This window comes from Stigmatopora argus, chromosome 23 (genome assembly GCF_051989625.1).
Source record: "Stigmatopora argus isolate UIUO_Sarg chromosome 23, RoL_Sarg_1.0, whole genome shotgun sequence".
Classification (NCBI taxonomy): Eukaryota; Metazoa; Chordata; class Actinopteri; order Syngnathiformes; family Syngnathidae; genus Stigmatopora; species Stigmatopora argus.
In genome coordinates, this window is record NC_135409.1 from 1,877,305 (window position 1) to 1,895,000 (window position 17,696).

At 42.5% G+C, this 17,696-nt stretch overlaps 1 protein-coding gene across 15 annotated transcripts in view; it reads left to right on the forward strand.

Annotated features, from left to right (window-relative positions):
• nav3 (neuron navigator 3) overlaps positions 1–17,696 on the forward strand; it is a 232,129-nt gene that overhangs the window by 133,352 nt on the left and 81,081 nt on the right. For 12 of the 15 annotated variants that reach the window (XM_077593699.1, XM_077593702.1, XM_077593705.1 and 9 more), the window contains 4 exons: positions 3,913–4,084; positions 6,899–6,958; positions 15,860–15,928; positions 17,366–17,508. In XM_077593699.1, coding sequence (XP_077449825.1) covers positions 3,913–4,084; positions 6,899–6,958; positions 15,860–15,928; positions 17,366–17,508 — 444 coding nt within the window. The remainder of the gene's footprint in view (positions 1–3,912; positions 4,085–6,898; positions 6,959–15,859; positions 15,929–17,365; positions 17,509–17,696) is intronic. The other 3 variants (XM_077593706.1, XM_077593707.1, XM_077593720.1) reach the window with 1 other exon arrangement.

Consider the following 17,696-nt stretch of genomic DNA (forward strand, 5'->3'; position numbering starts at 1 on the left):
CTGGCTGGGACATGTCATTGCTTTCACAAACTATGATTGGCTAGTAGGCGGGCCAAAGCAGTACCCGAGGCAGCCGAGATCGCAAACTCCACCCACTATGGCCGACAGAAGCAAAAACAAATGGATTCTGTTTGCTCACAAAGCTATTTTCCAGACGGAGTTTTCCAGAAAAAAATGGACATCATTAAGAAAGGGCGGTCAACTCCGAAGCTAGCAAGCCTGTTACAGCCGGGAAAATGGTGTATGGGGCACTTTCAGCGCGCTAACTTAGCTCCACAAGCAAAAAGTATATTGTTGTGTTGATTTAATGCTATTTTCAAAACGGACTATGCCGGAAATATGACAGGACAGGCTCGACTTTCATCATTAGCTTCGATGGCGATAGGAAAGAAGGAAGAAAGAAAGGAGGATGGATATTGTGTAAAAATGATTTTTGGTGAGTAAAATATGGCTATATTCCTAAATAATATTTCAATTGTGGGCCAAGTTCTGATATCTGAAAAGCTCCAGTGTTTGTATTTAATCACAAAATGCTGCTAGGAAGTGGATTTTACCCCAGTTTAATTTTTGGCGTTTCACCATTGACGTCCATCGCTGTCTTTTCCCAGGAAAAATCACCCCCCTGGCCTGGTTGTAATGTCTCAAAAGCTCCAGTATTTGTATTCAATCAATAAATGATGCTAGGAAGTGGATTTTACCTCATTTTAGTGCATTTTTTGTCATTTCACGTATGGACGTATCGACGTTCATCGCTGTCTTTTTACCGGGGAAATGATACTCCGGGCCCGGTTCTGATGTCTAAAAAGCTCCAGTATTTGTATTTAATCAATAAATGCTGTTTTCGGCTGGATTTTACCCCATTTTCGGGCAATGTTTGCCCGTACGCCATTGATGTTCATCGCTGTCTTTTCCCGGGAAAATCACCCCCTGGCCTGGTTTTAATGTCTGAAAAGCTCCAGTATTTGTATTTAATCATGAAATGCTGCTAGTAAGTGGATTCTACCCCATTTTTGTGCATTAATTTATTGATTATTTTTTATGTGTCACAGCTGTAGCTGCAGTAGAGGTTTTATAGCCATAAAATAGTTTTTGAGGGTTGGATTGATACGTTGAAGGCGCTACCAGAAAATGCACCGCCCGCCACTGGATTAACCCCAAGATCATTCTGCTTTAGTAGTTGATTTCATAAAGTGGCAAGAACAAGGTCACCAAAACAAAGACAACCAACCCTGGACTGACATGTATTGAGTTTGGATTGAAGCCATCACATTGATGAAGTAGGTAAATGTAGAATTTATGGCGCCTGTGCGGTATTTATCTCCAACATTGTATTACCCGGCTGTACTTGAATCAATTCCACACTCCCGCTTTTCTTTTGTAAGCCAAGGCCAAACAACCACTGAATGGAAGCATGTCAAACCACTTAAAAGGCCCTTAGAAGTAAAATGCATTTTTATTAAACACGAGCCAAGCTGAAACAATTATGTTCTGCCTCGCGACAGCTAAACAGCCCCCAACTAACTTAATGAAAACATCGTGTGCTTCTTATAATCCGCTGTCGGTGTCTCGGCAGCAAATTCAATCAAAACTCAAAACTTGGTGTGGAACAGTTGAACTTTGATTTGTTGTCGAATTTTTGGTGCAAATGGCGGTCACCTTTTGACCTTTTTAACCTTTTACATCTCATTTCATCTCATTTTCTGAACCGCTTTATCCTCATTATGGTCGTGGGGGCTGCTGGTGTCCAAGACATGCAGCCGCAGGTCCAATGACATGACCACAAAGTCAATCATCTAATTGCAGCCTAGGGTGTCCTGGTGCCAAGAGCACATATGGACACCCTTATGCTTGAAAATTGTGTTCATTTTTGTCAATCCACGACAAGCGCAGAAATCCAACAATAGAACACCACTCGGGTTCCGATTAGGGGGGGGCGTTCTTCCCAATCACTCCCCTCCAGGTCTCACTGTCATTGCCCACGTGAGCATTGAAGTCCCCCAGCAGAACGAGGGAGTCCACCAAAGGAGCACTCTTCAGCACCCCCTCCAAAGGACTCTAAAAAGGGTGGGTACTCTTAACTGCTGTTTGGTGCATACGCACAAATAGCAGTTAGGTCCCGTCCCCCCACCTGAAGACAGAAGGATGCTACCCTCTAGTCCACTGGGGTAAACCACAACATACAGGCACCGATCCAGGGGGCAACAAGTATGCCCACACCCGCTCGGCGCCTCTCACCGTGGGCAATTCCAGAGTGGAAGAGTGTTCAACCCCCCCTCGAGTGGAGTGGTACCAGAGCCCAAGATGTGCGTAGAGGTGAGCCCGACTACATCAAGCCGGAATTTCTCAACCTCACGCACTAGCTCAGGCTTTTTCCCAACCAGAGAGGTGACATTCCATTTCCCAAGAGCCAGTTTTTGGAGCCAGGGACAGGACCGCGAAGGATCCCTCCTTTGGCTGCCGCCCAGCTTTCGACACACCCGACCTCTTTGGCCCCTGTCATAGGTGGTGAACCCATGTGAGGGGGAACCCACGTCGCCTCTTCGGGCTGTGCCCAGACGGGCCTCATGGGTGTAGGCCTGGCCACCAGGCGCTCGCCATCATGCTCCTCCTCCGGGCCTGGCTCCAAAGTGGTGCCCCGGTGACCCGCGTCTGGGGGAGGGGAATCGTAGTTTGTAGTTCTTTCTCGTCATAAGAGGTCTTCTGAGCCGTTCTTCGTCTGGTCCCTCACCTCAGACCATTTTGCCATGGGTGACCACACCAGGGGCACAAGGCCCCAAACAACATAGCTCCAATACAAACCCCACCACCACGATAAGGTAATGACTTGTCGGGGGGAATGTGGCTTTTATTTCTGGTAAATACGTATGAAGAGTACAGTAATACCTCGACATACGAGTGCCCCGACATACAAACAATTTGAGATACGATTAAAAGTTCGGGCAAATATTTATCTTCATATACGAGTAAAATCTTGGGCAAATATTTATCTTGAGATACGAGTAACATTTCGAGCAAATATTTATCTTGAGATACGAGACAAATTTTGATATACGAGCATAGCGGACGCAAGCGGCTGCTCATAAGAACATCATGGGCACTGTCTTTCTGGTCGCAACTCCCTCGTGTAATGTCTCTACGAGCACTGGGCAGAGCGTTGCATTCTTTCAGTGTTTTTTCCCCGTTAGTCAGTGCAGAATGGTGGAGCTTGTTCGCTAATACGAGAGGTTTACTACTCCCCGGGCAAGTGGTCGTGCGTTATCCTATTGCAGAGCTGCCAACTACTCTGGAATTTCAGGAGTTTACCCGGAAATGCAAGGCAAACTCCGGGACTCCTGACAACCTCCCTAAACTCCGGAAATCCAACAAAATTGTCACTTAAAATTTTTTGAAGCAACTATTTTGGAGAAGTACCATGTTACCAATTTAAATGCCTCGAAATTCACACCATCGCTATGGCTTCCGCCATCTTGATTCAACTGCTTTGTAAACTGGAAGAATTCGGTAACACGAGAGCATTGTGAATCATCCGAGTTACACATTCTGACCAATGATTCGGCTTGTGGGACAGCGCATATTGATTTTGCGTGAATCGCATTCACTCCGGATAAACTCCGGAAATGGGACAAGGGTAATTTGGTGTCCTACAAGTGAAATCAGTGGATTGCAGTCAGGTGTGTCTTGTTTTCTGCAGAAATCTCATTGGTCAAAGTGTCTGTGCAGGATCGGTTGGAACAAAAACCTGTACCCAAAGCGGCCCTTGTGGACCAGTTTGCCCATCCCTGGCCTAGACTCACAGAAGCCACTTTCTCTCATGCTCCGAAAAGACAAACGGAGGCTTTTTTTCCTAAATGCAGCGCAAAGCAAAGTAACCTTCCGATATCAGCGAATCATTTTTTGTGTGTTTTTGGACAGAGATCCGGAATGGCAACCTAAAAAGCATCCTGGGCCTCTTCTTCATCCTATCCCGCTACAAGCAGCAGCAGCAGCAACAGCAACAGTATTACCAGTCGCTGGTGGAGCTCAGCCAGCAGACTGCGAGCACTACGGCAACATCTGCCAGCAAATCACAAGACATGCAGTCAAGGTACGCTTCAAACTGCAAATTCATCTCAGCTTCTTTCCAGTTTGCAATCTAGTGGTGTAGTATTAGCAAGTGGGACATCAGTGTAATTGTAAAGCAACCAAAGTAAAGCCGACCGTGACCCTGTATTCAAATGGAACGCCTTTAGTGGCATCCAACGACATTCTCACACATTTGATCACATTACCATGCCGTGGCTGGAAAAGGAACGAAAGAGAGCGCCATTAGAAACGTGAGAGCTTTCGGTGGGAGCGGATCAGTGTTTTTGATCATATATGCGTGTCGTGGCGGAGGTTGGTGGGGGTGCAGCTGTTGGGCATTCCCGACCTCCTGCTTCCCACCCTGACAACAGGTGGAAAACGATGAATGAGTTTAGATTTGATGAGCTTTGCTTGAAGGACAGCTTAAAATTCAAGTGGGGATTCAAATTATACCTTTTGTATTCAGAGCAGATGCTGGTGGATTGCTGGAAAATTGACTTTTCACAACAATTGCCCATTGAAATTTCCCCAATTTGTCATTGTTGTACCTTTTTAAAGAAAGTTTTTATTCATCATTGTTAAATATAGGACAATATGAATTACAGACGCTCCCCTACTTACGAATGAGTTAGGTTCCGAGCGATTGTTCATAAGTTGAATTTGTTCGTAAGTTGCTCGGTGCTATATTTTGTATTATAATTTATGTTTAATGCCTATATAAGTATATTGAAGGTTTATATAAGTGCATTTGTATGTTTAAGGCTTGTATAAGTAACACACATTGGTTTGTACTGAAAAAAAAACATTTAATAAAATGGAGAGAATACATACAGTACTGTATACATACATTAGAGAGAGAGAGATTTACTAGAAACTGGCCGAAAGAAACTATCTAATGATGATTGCAGTTTTCTGTTTTTTCATCATAAATAATGCGGTAGCACTGTATGGCATCATTCAATTGATGTGCAAACTTTGTGCAACGTTCAATATTTGGATCCTGCTGCTCGATCTTTATGTTTATAAATGGTACTGACGGTCGAACGATTCAAGTTGTATTCCCGTGCAACGCGCATCAAGCTTCGTTATTATTGCCACTCATTTCAAATGAAATGGCTTGCCTCTTCCTTGCACCTCCCTCAATAGAAGCCTTTTGCTTTTCACCAACCATATTGAATAATGGATGCATGAGATATTTAATGATAAAAATGAAAAAGGTTCTTTGCGCACTGGAGATACGTTCACGCACTTTCGCACTGCAACGAAGTGGGCAGAAGAAGATAGATGCTGGGTGAGCTGAGCTCTCACAGCGCCAGGCGTCGGTATTAGCGGCGGAAAGAAGCACTACTCGGAAAAAGGCGTGCAATACAAAATCGAACTTACAAACATTTTTCGACATAAACGCAATTTGCAGACATGTTCGTATGTACCGTTGTTTGTAACTCGAATGTTCGTAAGTAGGGGAGTGTCTGTATCTTTAATGACTTATAGTAGGGGGCGGCCCAGTGGGGCGAGTGGTTAGGGCGTCGACCTCACAGCTCTGGGATCCTTTGTTCAAATGCAGTCACGTCCACCTGTGTGGAGTTTGCATGTTATCCCTGGGTCTGCATGGGTTTTCTCCAATACTCCGGTTTCCTCCTACATTCCAAAGACATGCATGGTAGGCTGATTGGACACTCTAAAATTGCCCGTGGGTATGGGTATGAACGTAAACTTTTGTTTGTCTCCTTGTGACCTGTGATTGGCTGGCCACCAATTCAGGGTGTGCCCCGCCTCTGGCCCGAAGTCAGCTGGGATAGGCTCCAGCACCCCCCACGACCCTAGTGAGGATAAAGGGGTTCAGAAAATGAGATGAGATGAAATGAGACTTATAGTAGGACTTCATTTCTTTTAAAATGCTGTTTAATGATGACTGGCGTGCTTCCCCATTGAAGCAGAAATTCTCCCCGATAATGAACAACATTAAAAAACAGCTTTGTAGAATGTGAACAATGTGACTTAAAAGCTTTATTTCTCCTAAAAGTGACTAAAAATCCCCTAAACCTGATGAATCACGCAAAAAACATCTAAATGGAAAAACAAAACATTTTTGCCCAAAAATATACCTCAATAAACTCTAATAGTCACTAAGATTTATTTGATAATACATACTCCAATAGTTACTCATATATTAATCGTGATATAAATATTTTGTATTTTTAATATTAATATGGAAGAAAATACTTAGATGATTCAAAATGAAAGCCACATTTGTAGATGACACAATGAGAACCACTGCAATAGATTGTATATTATGGCATTGATTAATATATTGCAATAATGGCCTTTGTGTTTGAAGTTGAATGCCATAGGCTCCTTTTCACATGCAATTAAAACGGAAAAATATAATTGCATCGAATCTCCAAATGGCCCTCCAATTAATTCCCGTAACGATGATGAATCCCTGTGAGCGTCGGTCAGAACATTTAGCCTGCGCTGAAGATCTCTGGGTGATTTGACAGGATTTCCAGCGATCAAATAATGCCTCGCCCATTTACAGACACATACACATCTTACTCTCAGGCGTTCGGTATGCTGCACTTACACTTGAGCTGTGGTGCTGCTTTCTATAGACAGCACCTGCTGGCCCTGGCTGCTGTCTCTGGGGTGAGTGTGAGATGTGTGGTGCTCAAAGGGGGAGCTCCCCATTCAGACCGAGTTAGACTGTCTGGAGCCAGAGAGAGGTTTTACCCCACTTGAAAAAACAAGGCTTTGAAGCCGAAATGTTCCGGGCCAGACTAAAGGAACCTTTGGTTTCGCGATCTTCTCGTTTGCCCACTGCTGTGTCTCATGACAGGAAGAGCCGCTCGCCCTGTGGAAGCGCCAGCAACCAGGTCAAGCCAGACTCTTCTCCTCGGTATGATTCAGGTCGTGTGCCTGTTTGCATCCTGTTTGCACAACATGTAGAGACTAGGGGTGTCCCGATCACACATTATTGCATTGAGTCCGAGTCACCTGATTTTGAGAATGTGTCGATATAGAGTCCCGATCTGATATCGAGGAAATGTTTTAAGGAAACGGGAAAAAGTGCTACCCTATACTTACAAATGATTCTACCTAGGAAATATTCGGGTGATGAAAAGCATCAGTTGTAAAATTTGTCTCTAAGAAATGCAAAATCCCAAAAATTCAAACAAAAAGCCAAGTAGCGTCCTGTATTTTATTTTGAAAATACGTAGAGTTGCTTCCCCTTGGCTGTTAATGGCCGAATTATGAGCGCGACCGTCTGACCAAAAGCACCTTTTCTGGGCAATTTTTCATCTTTTTCTGGCACCAATGGCAGAGCTGCTCCGGCCAGCAATGAATTCCTGATTTGTGTGCCTTTGACCCTCGTTCATCAAGGAGTTCTAACACGTTGTTTCTTAGTGTGCTTAACGCAGCTTTATTCTTTGCTTGTCCAAAAAAGTCATGGTTTGAGCAAAAATATGAATAGTGCTGATATCAAAGTATTCACGAGTCTTGCTATCGCCTAGCTCGCCAAACTCAAACATCATTGGACGGATATTGCACCAAACGAAACTGTTGGAATAATGATTCAAACCTTTTAAATCATTATTAGTAATATTTAATTAAAAAAGGAAAAACATCTTTCAACAAACTCTGCGGCGAACTTGCAAGGAGATACAATGTGGCGTCGTCTTAGCCCCCAGTGCATTCTGAATTGCAGTAACTGAATCATTGTATTTAATCGCGACACTCGAAAAACATGGTTATGTAATCAGTACAATAACACCCTCGCTGGTTAGAAAAACAACAGTGTGAGGAATGCTTTCAAGGTAAACAAAGCAAAGCCGTATTTTCAAACAATAATGCGATTATCGCCATCTTCTGCTGGAGTCCCGTCAAAACAGTCCCGTTGTGTTCTGCCGAAAAGCGTGTGTGAAAACAATGTGTCCTCGAGCTGTGGGGCCTTGAGGAGACGATGTGGAGGAAAAGTGTCCATGGTTCCATGAATTGGTTTATAGCCTTATTACTTATTGAAAAATGCTTACAACACATATAGAATATTCATAATAATTCTAACATTCCCTCCTTTTACTATATGTTTGTTATTCATTTTATGACAAATTCAAAATAAGAGGGATATCACCGTTGGCTGTTTTAATTTTACCCGCTTAGGCTCTACTCGTTCGGCAGAAAATAAGATCATTTTCGTCCAATCCATCCTCGTAATTACCATGCTCTTGGAATTCACTGTTAGTGTCAGCACTTCAGTAGGAGATATAATTCATGCAATTTGGAATTTGTAGGGGCAATCGCAGTGGTTATAAGTCGGCTCATCAAAGATCTTAAGCAGGGAATAATACAACACCCACATAATGTCAAAATCGTAGCAAAAAGGGCTACCACAAATTAGGCCAAATCATTATTAGTGAGGCCACAAATCTGTCAGCGGACATTATTCTACTCCAGGATGCTTTTTCATCTTGCGGTTTAGGGTCTGCAGGCCATCGTTGGCCCTGGTGTGGGACCCAGTGGGGGGCGTGTTGTTGAGTGCAACATTTTCAAACGTTGCATACGCCCCCTGCTCCTTCAAGAAGCATTTCAACCGCTGCACGATCCTGGAACGCCGTCAGACTAGTGGCTGCCAGTTGTTCCTTTATCGCCACAAATCCCTGTTCAGTATAATTTCCAAGTTCTTGGACATTGTGATGCAGGTAATTTATCCAATCAACATTTTTGTTTGGAGTAATTAAAAGAAAAATATACTCCTAACCTGCTGCGATCTGATTAGCCAACTTATACTCATCCTCGTGGATGCCAATCGCATCAATGTATCACCCTCTCCATGCGACGCCGTCGCGAGGGGCCCGCCATCATACCGGATTTCTGTGCAGCCAATTGTATCTCCTCTACTGTAGATGGAAAAACAGACACTGGTAATAGCAGTGAGACCAAGGCACAAAGTCCTGCTGTCATTTTGGCAGGAGTCGTATAATTTGTTTTGACCCCACCACCACCATAGGTCAGAACGTGGAATCAGGGGTGTAGTCTGTTTTAGGACGTGGGCACACCACGTCACATTTATCGCTCCCAGTGCCGGTCCGTGCCCTGTGAGGACTAAGCAGGTAAAATGATTAAACGCGACATGTGTTGAAAAGTTAGGCTTGTCCTTTGCTGCCGTTGTAACTGGGTAGACATTATTCCATTTCATACATTTTGGGCTTACATCTTTTGTCAATATCAATTCTTTGAAAAACGATACAGTATGTACAGATATTACAGTCTGGCAAAATTCGATTCAATCCAAGATCAATATATGAGTACAGTTCAATGAGCCTTTATGCCACAATAATTGGTATAAATTATTGTAATAAATATTGGTATAATTCTAATTATAAATTATTTCCTCTTTTGTGTAACACTTCTAAACAGAACTTGTAGTATGAGACCTTTATATAACACTAAAAATTTTGCATTATCTCCTTTACACAATCAGGGGTAATTTGCGCGGGTACCACTCTTAAGAGAGGTCGGCCCCCCCATACATGTTATACAGGTTTGATACAGGTTTGATTTATAATAGCTGCATTTTCCATCAACAATAACCAATTATTTCTTACCGCCTCCCGTTTGGGAACTCCCCGTTGCAGAAATGAATTCTCTGGTCATCTCAGATTTTAATTTTACTATGGCGGATCCGGGTGTTTCCATCTCCGACGACCTTCTTACCCATGGACTTAGGAAAAACGTCAGACAAAGATCCACAAGTTAATTTGTCAGTCTGAATTATGATTTGTAATGCCCCCACCGTATGGGTTAATTTTATCGAAGGCCTGATGGTTTTTCGCACACGTGTGTCATCCAAGCATGCCAATCTAGACCAGTTTCTGCAACAAGGTTTCCCCAATCTGTTTTAGGACTGTTATGTACCACACATATTCCATGTGTATCCTTTGAAATGGATACGTAGCTTTTGTAGCTTGACATAAGGGGGAATCGCCCGTGTTTTTGCCATATATCTGCATATAGATTGAATATATAACCTCCCCCTTTTTTGAGGCATGAAATTTACCATGACTCAAAATGGCAGCCCTCCCAGATAAGTCTTTTGTTTTTGTTTAGTCCCCCAGGTTCCCAAAATTTCCCATTACAGAAATTAAAAATTTCATTTGGCGAAATTCTTTTCTTTTTGTTTCTGTCCTACTCTGCCACCGCCGTCCTTGAAAGGCTTATCAGCGATTTCAGAAATATTCCACCTTGATATTAGAATATTGATATATCTTGGTGGCTAGCCAATTGAAACACAAAAGACAGACACTCATCCACGCTGGCACTCATAATCAAGAAATTTAGAGTGCTCCCCCAATCATCAAGATTGATGCCTGAAGAAACTAGATAATTAATGTATTAGATTCACATGCCACATATCTAAAAATAGAAATTTGTTCAATTGCCACCGCCCCTTACCCCATTCTATTCGCCAATAAGGCAATAACGGAAAAGTTGTGACACATTGAAACACACACACACCCCCTTTTTGTATTTTAACCGTTTGTAAAAACTTTATCTCACCCCCTTTCAATGTTATCGAATTTTGCCCATTCTAATCAACCCATCTACTTAAAGCATTTCCCCAAGGTTGATATTTTATAATTTGGAGATGTTATTTTTAAAACATAGACATTATTTCATCACTTGTTTCACACCATGGAAGGCCCTACCTGAATTTAGATTTTTTTGTTTGTTTGTAGATATTCCCCTTTATCTAAGCTTGTTATTGCCCATCGTTATCACCGTAACATTCAGTTGTATTAACCCCATAATTGCAATGCAGTAAGTTTTGGCTAAATTCTTAATTTGTATGCCCCTAAAGCAATAGACAGTAATAACGTCCCAATAGTCATCAATATGACCTACCAAAGCATACGCCCCCTTCAGGTCAAACAAGGAAAGTCTTTTGTGCACCTAAAGACGCTCCATGTTTCTTCTAGGGAAACTATGCCTATCCTTAACCAATTATCTTATCTACCCCAGCCAGGTTCAATTTACCTAACAATTTGGACGAATGCCATGAAATTTCTCATTTCCGCATTGTTAATTTCATGTCTGATTTCTTTAACAACCAAATAACCCTTAATACCTAAGACATAAATTGCAAATCACCCCATACTATGTTTACTTAAGATAAGAGCCATTTCTTATAGCTCCCTGTTACCACAAGAAAAATCTACAATAATTAAATTAGTGAAATCCACCTTTTACTAGGCATTTCCTAATTACAATTTTCAATGCTTAATAAAGGACCCACAAATTGTAACCAATATGCCATAATATTGTAAAAAAATCCATTCATTTTTCTTTAACCAGCCAACCATTCAAAAACAGTAATAATATCGTTTTATCCTCCAAAACTAGCTCTCTTCAATTAAGAGCCCTTTGAACTTCACAAAAAAGAAAATAAAATAATAATAATAGTATTATTCCCAATTCCAAAGCTTTCCCCAAATCAATCTTTGCCAAACAGATTTTCTATCACCTCGAAAGACATTTCTGATTAAATCCCAAAAATAAATGCGAAGATAATCGCGGAACACTGCATCCCTTGCAGACCATGTTTTGTTCTTATTCTGAAATGTTTAAACGGAAGCGCGCCCTTACCCGCTCACTGTGACCTTCACGCTCGCTGCAGAAGCAGCAGCCTTATCTTTTGTTTACAAATTCCAAAGTGCTCTCTTTTTATTTGTGTCCACTGCTTCCCCTCCTGTGCCTCCTGTGAGCAATTATTTTTTAGAGAAGACTAAATTAATAAACTAAATTAATTACTCTCCCGATATCCAACTATATCATCATATCATCGTAGTTTGCCAAGCCCCATACTCACAATATGCTGCAAGCACAACTATATCATAGCAAAACCCATTTCTGCCCTCAAGTTTGCTTCAGCACCCCCAAGGCCAATTATTGTAATATTCAGCCGCATCAAAACAGAGCGCTCCCCCCGCAATCAAAGCATTTATTCGGCAAGTTTAGAGTCTGACCAAAACGCAGTTTTGGCAACCCCGCTAAACATTTAATTTGCTGTTTTGTATTTCTGTTAACCAAAATATTCCCGCTAGCAGACGGGGACGACACCAGGATAAGCCACAATAAGCCATTTCATTCTTTGAAATAACCATTTTAATTGCCATTTTACAACTTTCAGGTTTAATTGTATCAAGTGCCAATATCTCCGCTAAATTTAGTTCCACTTCCCTCTGCTCAAATCCATTTCTCGTTTTGAGCAGGCCCCCCGACTAGTCATGCCGATTTGCCTTCACTTTTAGAGGCCCTGTTATTTGGGCAATCGCGGGATATATGACCTATTTTCCCACAGATCCAACAGATTTTCTCTCTGTTACCTCGATTTCTGTTGAACTTCCCTGCGTATTTTTTTTCATTATCCCTGTTAAAAGGTTTACGTTCACACCCCTTATTTTGGTCAAAAATCCCGTCCTCGTTAGAGGGTGCCCCCCCCTTTCTTTTCCCTTTCTTTTTTAAAACCTCTTCAGCCTGGACCGCCTGATTTACGTATTGTTCAAGCGTGCCCGTAGGCCTGTCTATCATCCAAATTTGCTGCGTTTCCACCCCATTCAGGTGATAAAATCTAATGTCCTCTTTTCTGTGGAATAACACAGCCTCTGTGTTTCCAGTCCCACCGTTATCAACCGATTTAACGCATCCATCACTCCGTTCCCTTGCCATCATAAACCAATAATAGGTATCATTTTATATCCCTCCTGCTCCATTTTGCTAAGGTTTCCCCCATGCTTAGCACGTATTTTATCCTGCAGTATCAATATCTTATGCATATTAAGCTGGCCAGCAAATCCATATTTATTTATCCATAAGTTTAGGTGTTTAACCCTTGTAGCGCTTTGATTTTCAACAAATTTCCAATCTTTACACGGCAGACGCATCTTTGGATCGTCAATAGCCGCTTTACTGTCTCCACTACCCATTTTTGGAGCGGATTTGTGTGCCCCCGTAGTACCTTTTTTTTTGTACACGGCAGACGTTTATAGACCACACCGTGTCTACCTGCTAGTGACTAGTATCCACAGGGTTTTTTAAAATCGCTATCCCCAGGATGCGAGCCTTACTTCTCAAAATAAGGCCTTCGCGTGTGATGCCCTTCACGCACTCGGAACCCGTCAACAATATGCAGCCATCACACGCGGACTCGGCAGAAATGTCGAAAGATGCTTACCAAGAGGATAGTCGTCAACCGATTAGAAAACAGGCGCTGCTGAGAAATAGTCCAGCCTGGAAAAGGGATTCTCGCCGTGCACGGTCACTCCAGATATTAAACCGCAGCGTCTGGATTCCCTATCGGTTTGTTGACCCCGGCTACTCGAAGGACCAAATGTTGGAATAATGATTCAAACCTTTTAAATCATTATTAGTAATATTTAATTAAAAAAGGAAAAACATCTTTCAACAAACTCTGCGGCGAACTTGCAAGGAGATACAATGTGGCGTCGTCTTAGCCCCCAGTGCATTCTGAATTGCAGTAACTGAATCATTGTATTTAATCGCGACACTCGAAAAACATGGTTATGTAATCAGTACAATAACACCCTCGCTGGTTAGAAAAACAACAGTGTGAGGAATGCTTTCAAGGTAAACAAAGCAAAGCCGTATTTTCAAACAATAATGCGATTATCGCCATCTTCTGCTGGAGTCCCGTCAAAACAGTCCCGTTGTGTTCTGCCGAAAAGCGTGTGTGAAAACAATGTGTCCTCGAGCTGTGGGGCCTTGAGGAGACGATGTGGAGGAAAAGTGTCCATGGTTCCATGAATTGGTTTATAGCCTTATTACTTATTGAAAAATGCTTACAACACATATAGAATATTCATAATAATTCTAACATTAACATATAATTTTAAGTTGTTAAATAGTGTGTTTACGCGGCAGGGTTGCTGGCATCGATCAAATGATCGTTGTCAGAACTTCCAAACATTGTCTCGTCGTCAATGGGAGTTAATGAGTCAATATGTAAAAGTGTAAACAAATCATTTTCAAAATCCGATCTTCTCTCTATAGTATGATAATGACTGTATCAGCAGGTTTTTATGGTGCTATACTAGAGCCTTATTACAGCTCAAGCCGAGATTGTCCGGAATTTCATTATTTCATTGGTCCATTTTCCCTTCACGTCCCCAAATATTATCATTTTGAAAGACTATGTCCAATATTCCTCACTGTGGTCAGGCTGAAGCAAACTCATTTCCCCACAAAAAGCATGCAGCGCATCCTTAAAACCCACTAAGTCAATTAGGAAAAGGTGTTGAGTTGCTGTGCACTTTCTATCAAGGTCAGCCAATGTGGAGGTTAATTGTTTTATCTCAGGTGAATGCGAATACACTTGTATATGATAATGAGAAAAGGTAATTAGTTGCGCAATGGATGGCCATTTCAAATCACATTGATGAAATCTCCTTGACACTTTGCGGACTGACCCGCACGGGATCTTATGATGATTATTTCCAGTGATCTAAATCATAATGCGGGGACAGCAGTTTGTCATTGGAACGCCCAGCACATTTAATTCACTTAAGTCGGTAAGTACCAGCAGTCCACACCACAAAAAAGAGAACGACTTGTTTCTGGTTTCCGGAGCTGGAGGAGATCTTAATGCGCTGATGGTGAAGCTACTTCCTCTTAATAATAATAATAATAATCGGACATAGGCCCTGTCGTCATTATCACAACACAAAAAGCCTACTTGTCATCACACGCAGAAACTGCGTGTGACGAAATTGATGGTGCTTCTCCATAAGCTACGTTTACTCGGCAAAAGACCTAAATAAGTGTAAGTTACGGACTTGTAATTTGGCATTCTGCTGTTGTGGATACAGGTCGCTTACCTCTCGCTTACCTCTCACTGTCTTTCACTTACCATACTTCAGTCAGCTAGTAGGAGGCAGATCACCACCCAAACATCTTTTCCTCTGTTTCTGGACATTGTACTGCATGAGACATTTTAACTCTTACCTTTGTTTTGTTACTGCTTCAGGGGTGCTCCCAGCATTCAGCCTACAGTGTAAACAGTTAGGTCTAAATACTTGGTCCAATACGTTCAACTCTCTATTGATTTCGTTTGTCTGTATTATATATGGGGAGGCTCATTCCAGCAAGAAAAACATATGACTAAATGCGTGAGAGTTCTTTGTCCAATCAGTGACATTTTGGTCAAATTTTGCAATCGGAACAGTGTGAATCGAGAGCAATACCACCGTGTTTGTCACACGCATAAAGAATGAGAAAAGTAAACAGTGCATTACGCAAATTGCGGCAGTAAACAAAAGCCTCGACACCTGGCTGTCACATTGCACGTAGGATGATGAAAGCAAGGCAGCGTTCCTGTTCATAAAACTCTCTGAATTAAGTTTACTGTTTCCTGTCAAACGTCGGCAAGCATTGGTTCCCATAGACGCGAATGACTCAGCGTCAGCGCCGAAGTCGTAAAGTGACTGCAGCCGCGGGTATTTTTGCTTTTTTCTCTTCTGAGGTTTTGTTGTTCAAAGACACCACCGGAAAATTGATTGTAAACATTCCTGGAATGATCGCGTTCAATAAAATTGGTCATGCTCTTGTGGTCAGAATGTGAAGAAAAAAAAATACGCAATACGCAACCTCGTTTTAAGTTTTCAGTTTTCGTCCTGAACTACACCTCTATAGCGTTATGGCATTAAGACTTGGATTAAGAAACTGGCCACATTCCTCTTTAAACGCGGTTTACACTCCCTGACGCTGTTTTTTTTCTTCTCCTCAGTCTCACAGCGCGATATGCAAGTCCTCTGGGCCACACCGGAATAGGTTCACCGCAGAAGAAAAACACGAGGTATGACAGATTTTATTTGAAACATTACCTTTGCAGTTTGTATGTGCTCCCTGGGCCTGTGTGGGTTTTCTTCAGATACTCCCGTTTCCTCCTACATTCCAAAAACATGCATGGGATGATGATTGGACACTCTAAATTGCCCCTAGGTATGAGTGTGACTGTGAATGGTTGTCCGTCTCCTTGTGCCCTCCGATCGGCTGGCCCGAAGTCAGCTGGGATAGGCTCCAGCACCCCCTGCAACCCTTGTGAGGATAACGTTGTTCAGAAAATGAATGAATGAAAAAAACACTACCTTTGCCAGTTTCTTCTCTTGTTGATTTACATACTCACTGGTGTAATATCAAACTAACTCTTTGGTTAGATGTTCTAGTAGGCTTTTTCGACCTACTATATGTACATTGAATAGATAAACAGATGTCTTGATTTGGCATGAACAATAAAGTAGCCTACAACCTTAGTTAACATTTGACATTCTATATGCTTCTTATCTCACTGGTGTTGGTGGTGGCCTCAGATTTATGTACGTAAGAACCTCGGTGGTCAATAATTGGGACAGCAAAGCAGTTGCCGCGCCGTCCTAATGAGTGGTGATCTCCCAGTGCAAACAACCTTAGTTAACAGTTGACATTCTATATGCTTCTTATCTCACTGGTGTTGGTGGTGGCCTCAGATTTATGTATGTAAGAACCTCGGTAGTCAATAATTGGTCAGCAAAGCAGTTGCCGCGCCGTCCTGATGAGTGGTGATCTCCCAGCGCGAACAAACCCGCCACAGCCCTGCTGCCTCGCAGTGATAGCACTTTGTTTACCAACACGATGTGGTAGAGACTCTCACTTTAAAAGAGTAAATGCCACATTATTCGTTTCCTCGGTTGAAAATGGGAGCTGCTACAGTTGGAAAGAGGAGCACATGCTTTATTCCTGACCGGAGAAAATATTGGTTCCCTTGGTGTGCGTAATTTATAATGTCACTCACTTCTGTCAAACCAAGGCCTTTATTTGAGCTGTTTCTCTTCTGTGCCACATCTCATTGACACATTCATCACAGGCAAATTTTGGAAGATGAAAGAAAATCATGATAAAAGGAGCAACCTCTGATTTCCATCTAAATTGCCTCAATATCGCTGTCGTTTTCCCAAAGTTTATCTCTCATTTCCCAATCCGAACTCCCGATTCATCATTTATCTGTATTTCCTTCACGTTGATTGAGAACTCCACACTACTGTTCTTACTGTTGAAACGTTGCTTCTGGTGTTACTTAAGGCTCTTGCCTGTCTGGATCAGATTTGCTTCTACAGGGAGGACTCGATCCATATATCACCCGCAGACAGACTCCTAGACAAATCTAAGCTTTTCGAAAATTGATTTTTAAGTCTGGACGGAAGAAATAAAAGTACATTTAAAGGGTACTTTGTCATGTTTTTTTTCTCCCCTCCAGGTTACCGGGACCCTCCAGGGTACCCGCTGCTGGCAGCGGGGCCTCCAGGAGTTCAAGCTCGTCCAATTTGAACCGCCGCAGTCAGAGCTTCAACAGCATCGACAAGAGTAAGCCGCTCCAGTACGCCAATGGCAATGACAGAGGTGAGGATGTGCTGTTGTTGTTGTTGTTGTTGTTAGGTCACCTCAGGCGCCTGAGGATTACCCTCAGCAGCGCTAGAGCTGCCACTGGAACGCGGATTAGTTCATCCAGGGGGTAGCCGGAGGTGTGGGACAGTGCGAATATATCCGGCTGGATGAAAAACGTAGGGCGCCACGTTCCTGGGTGGCAG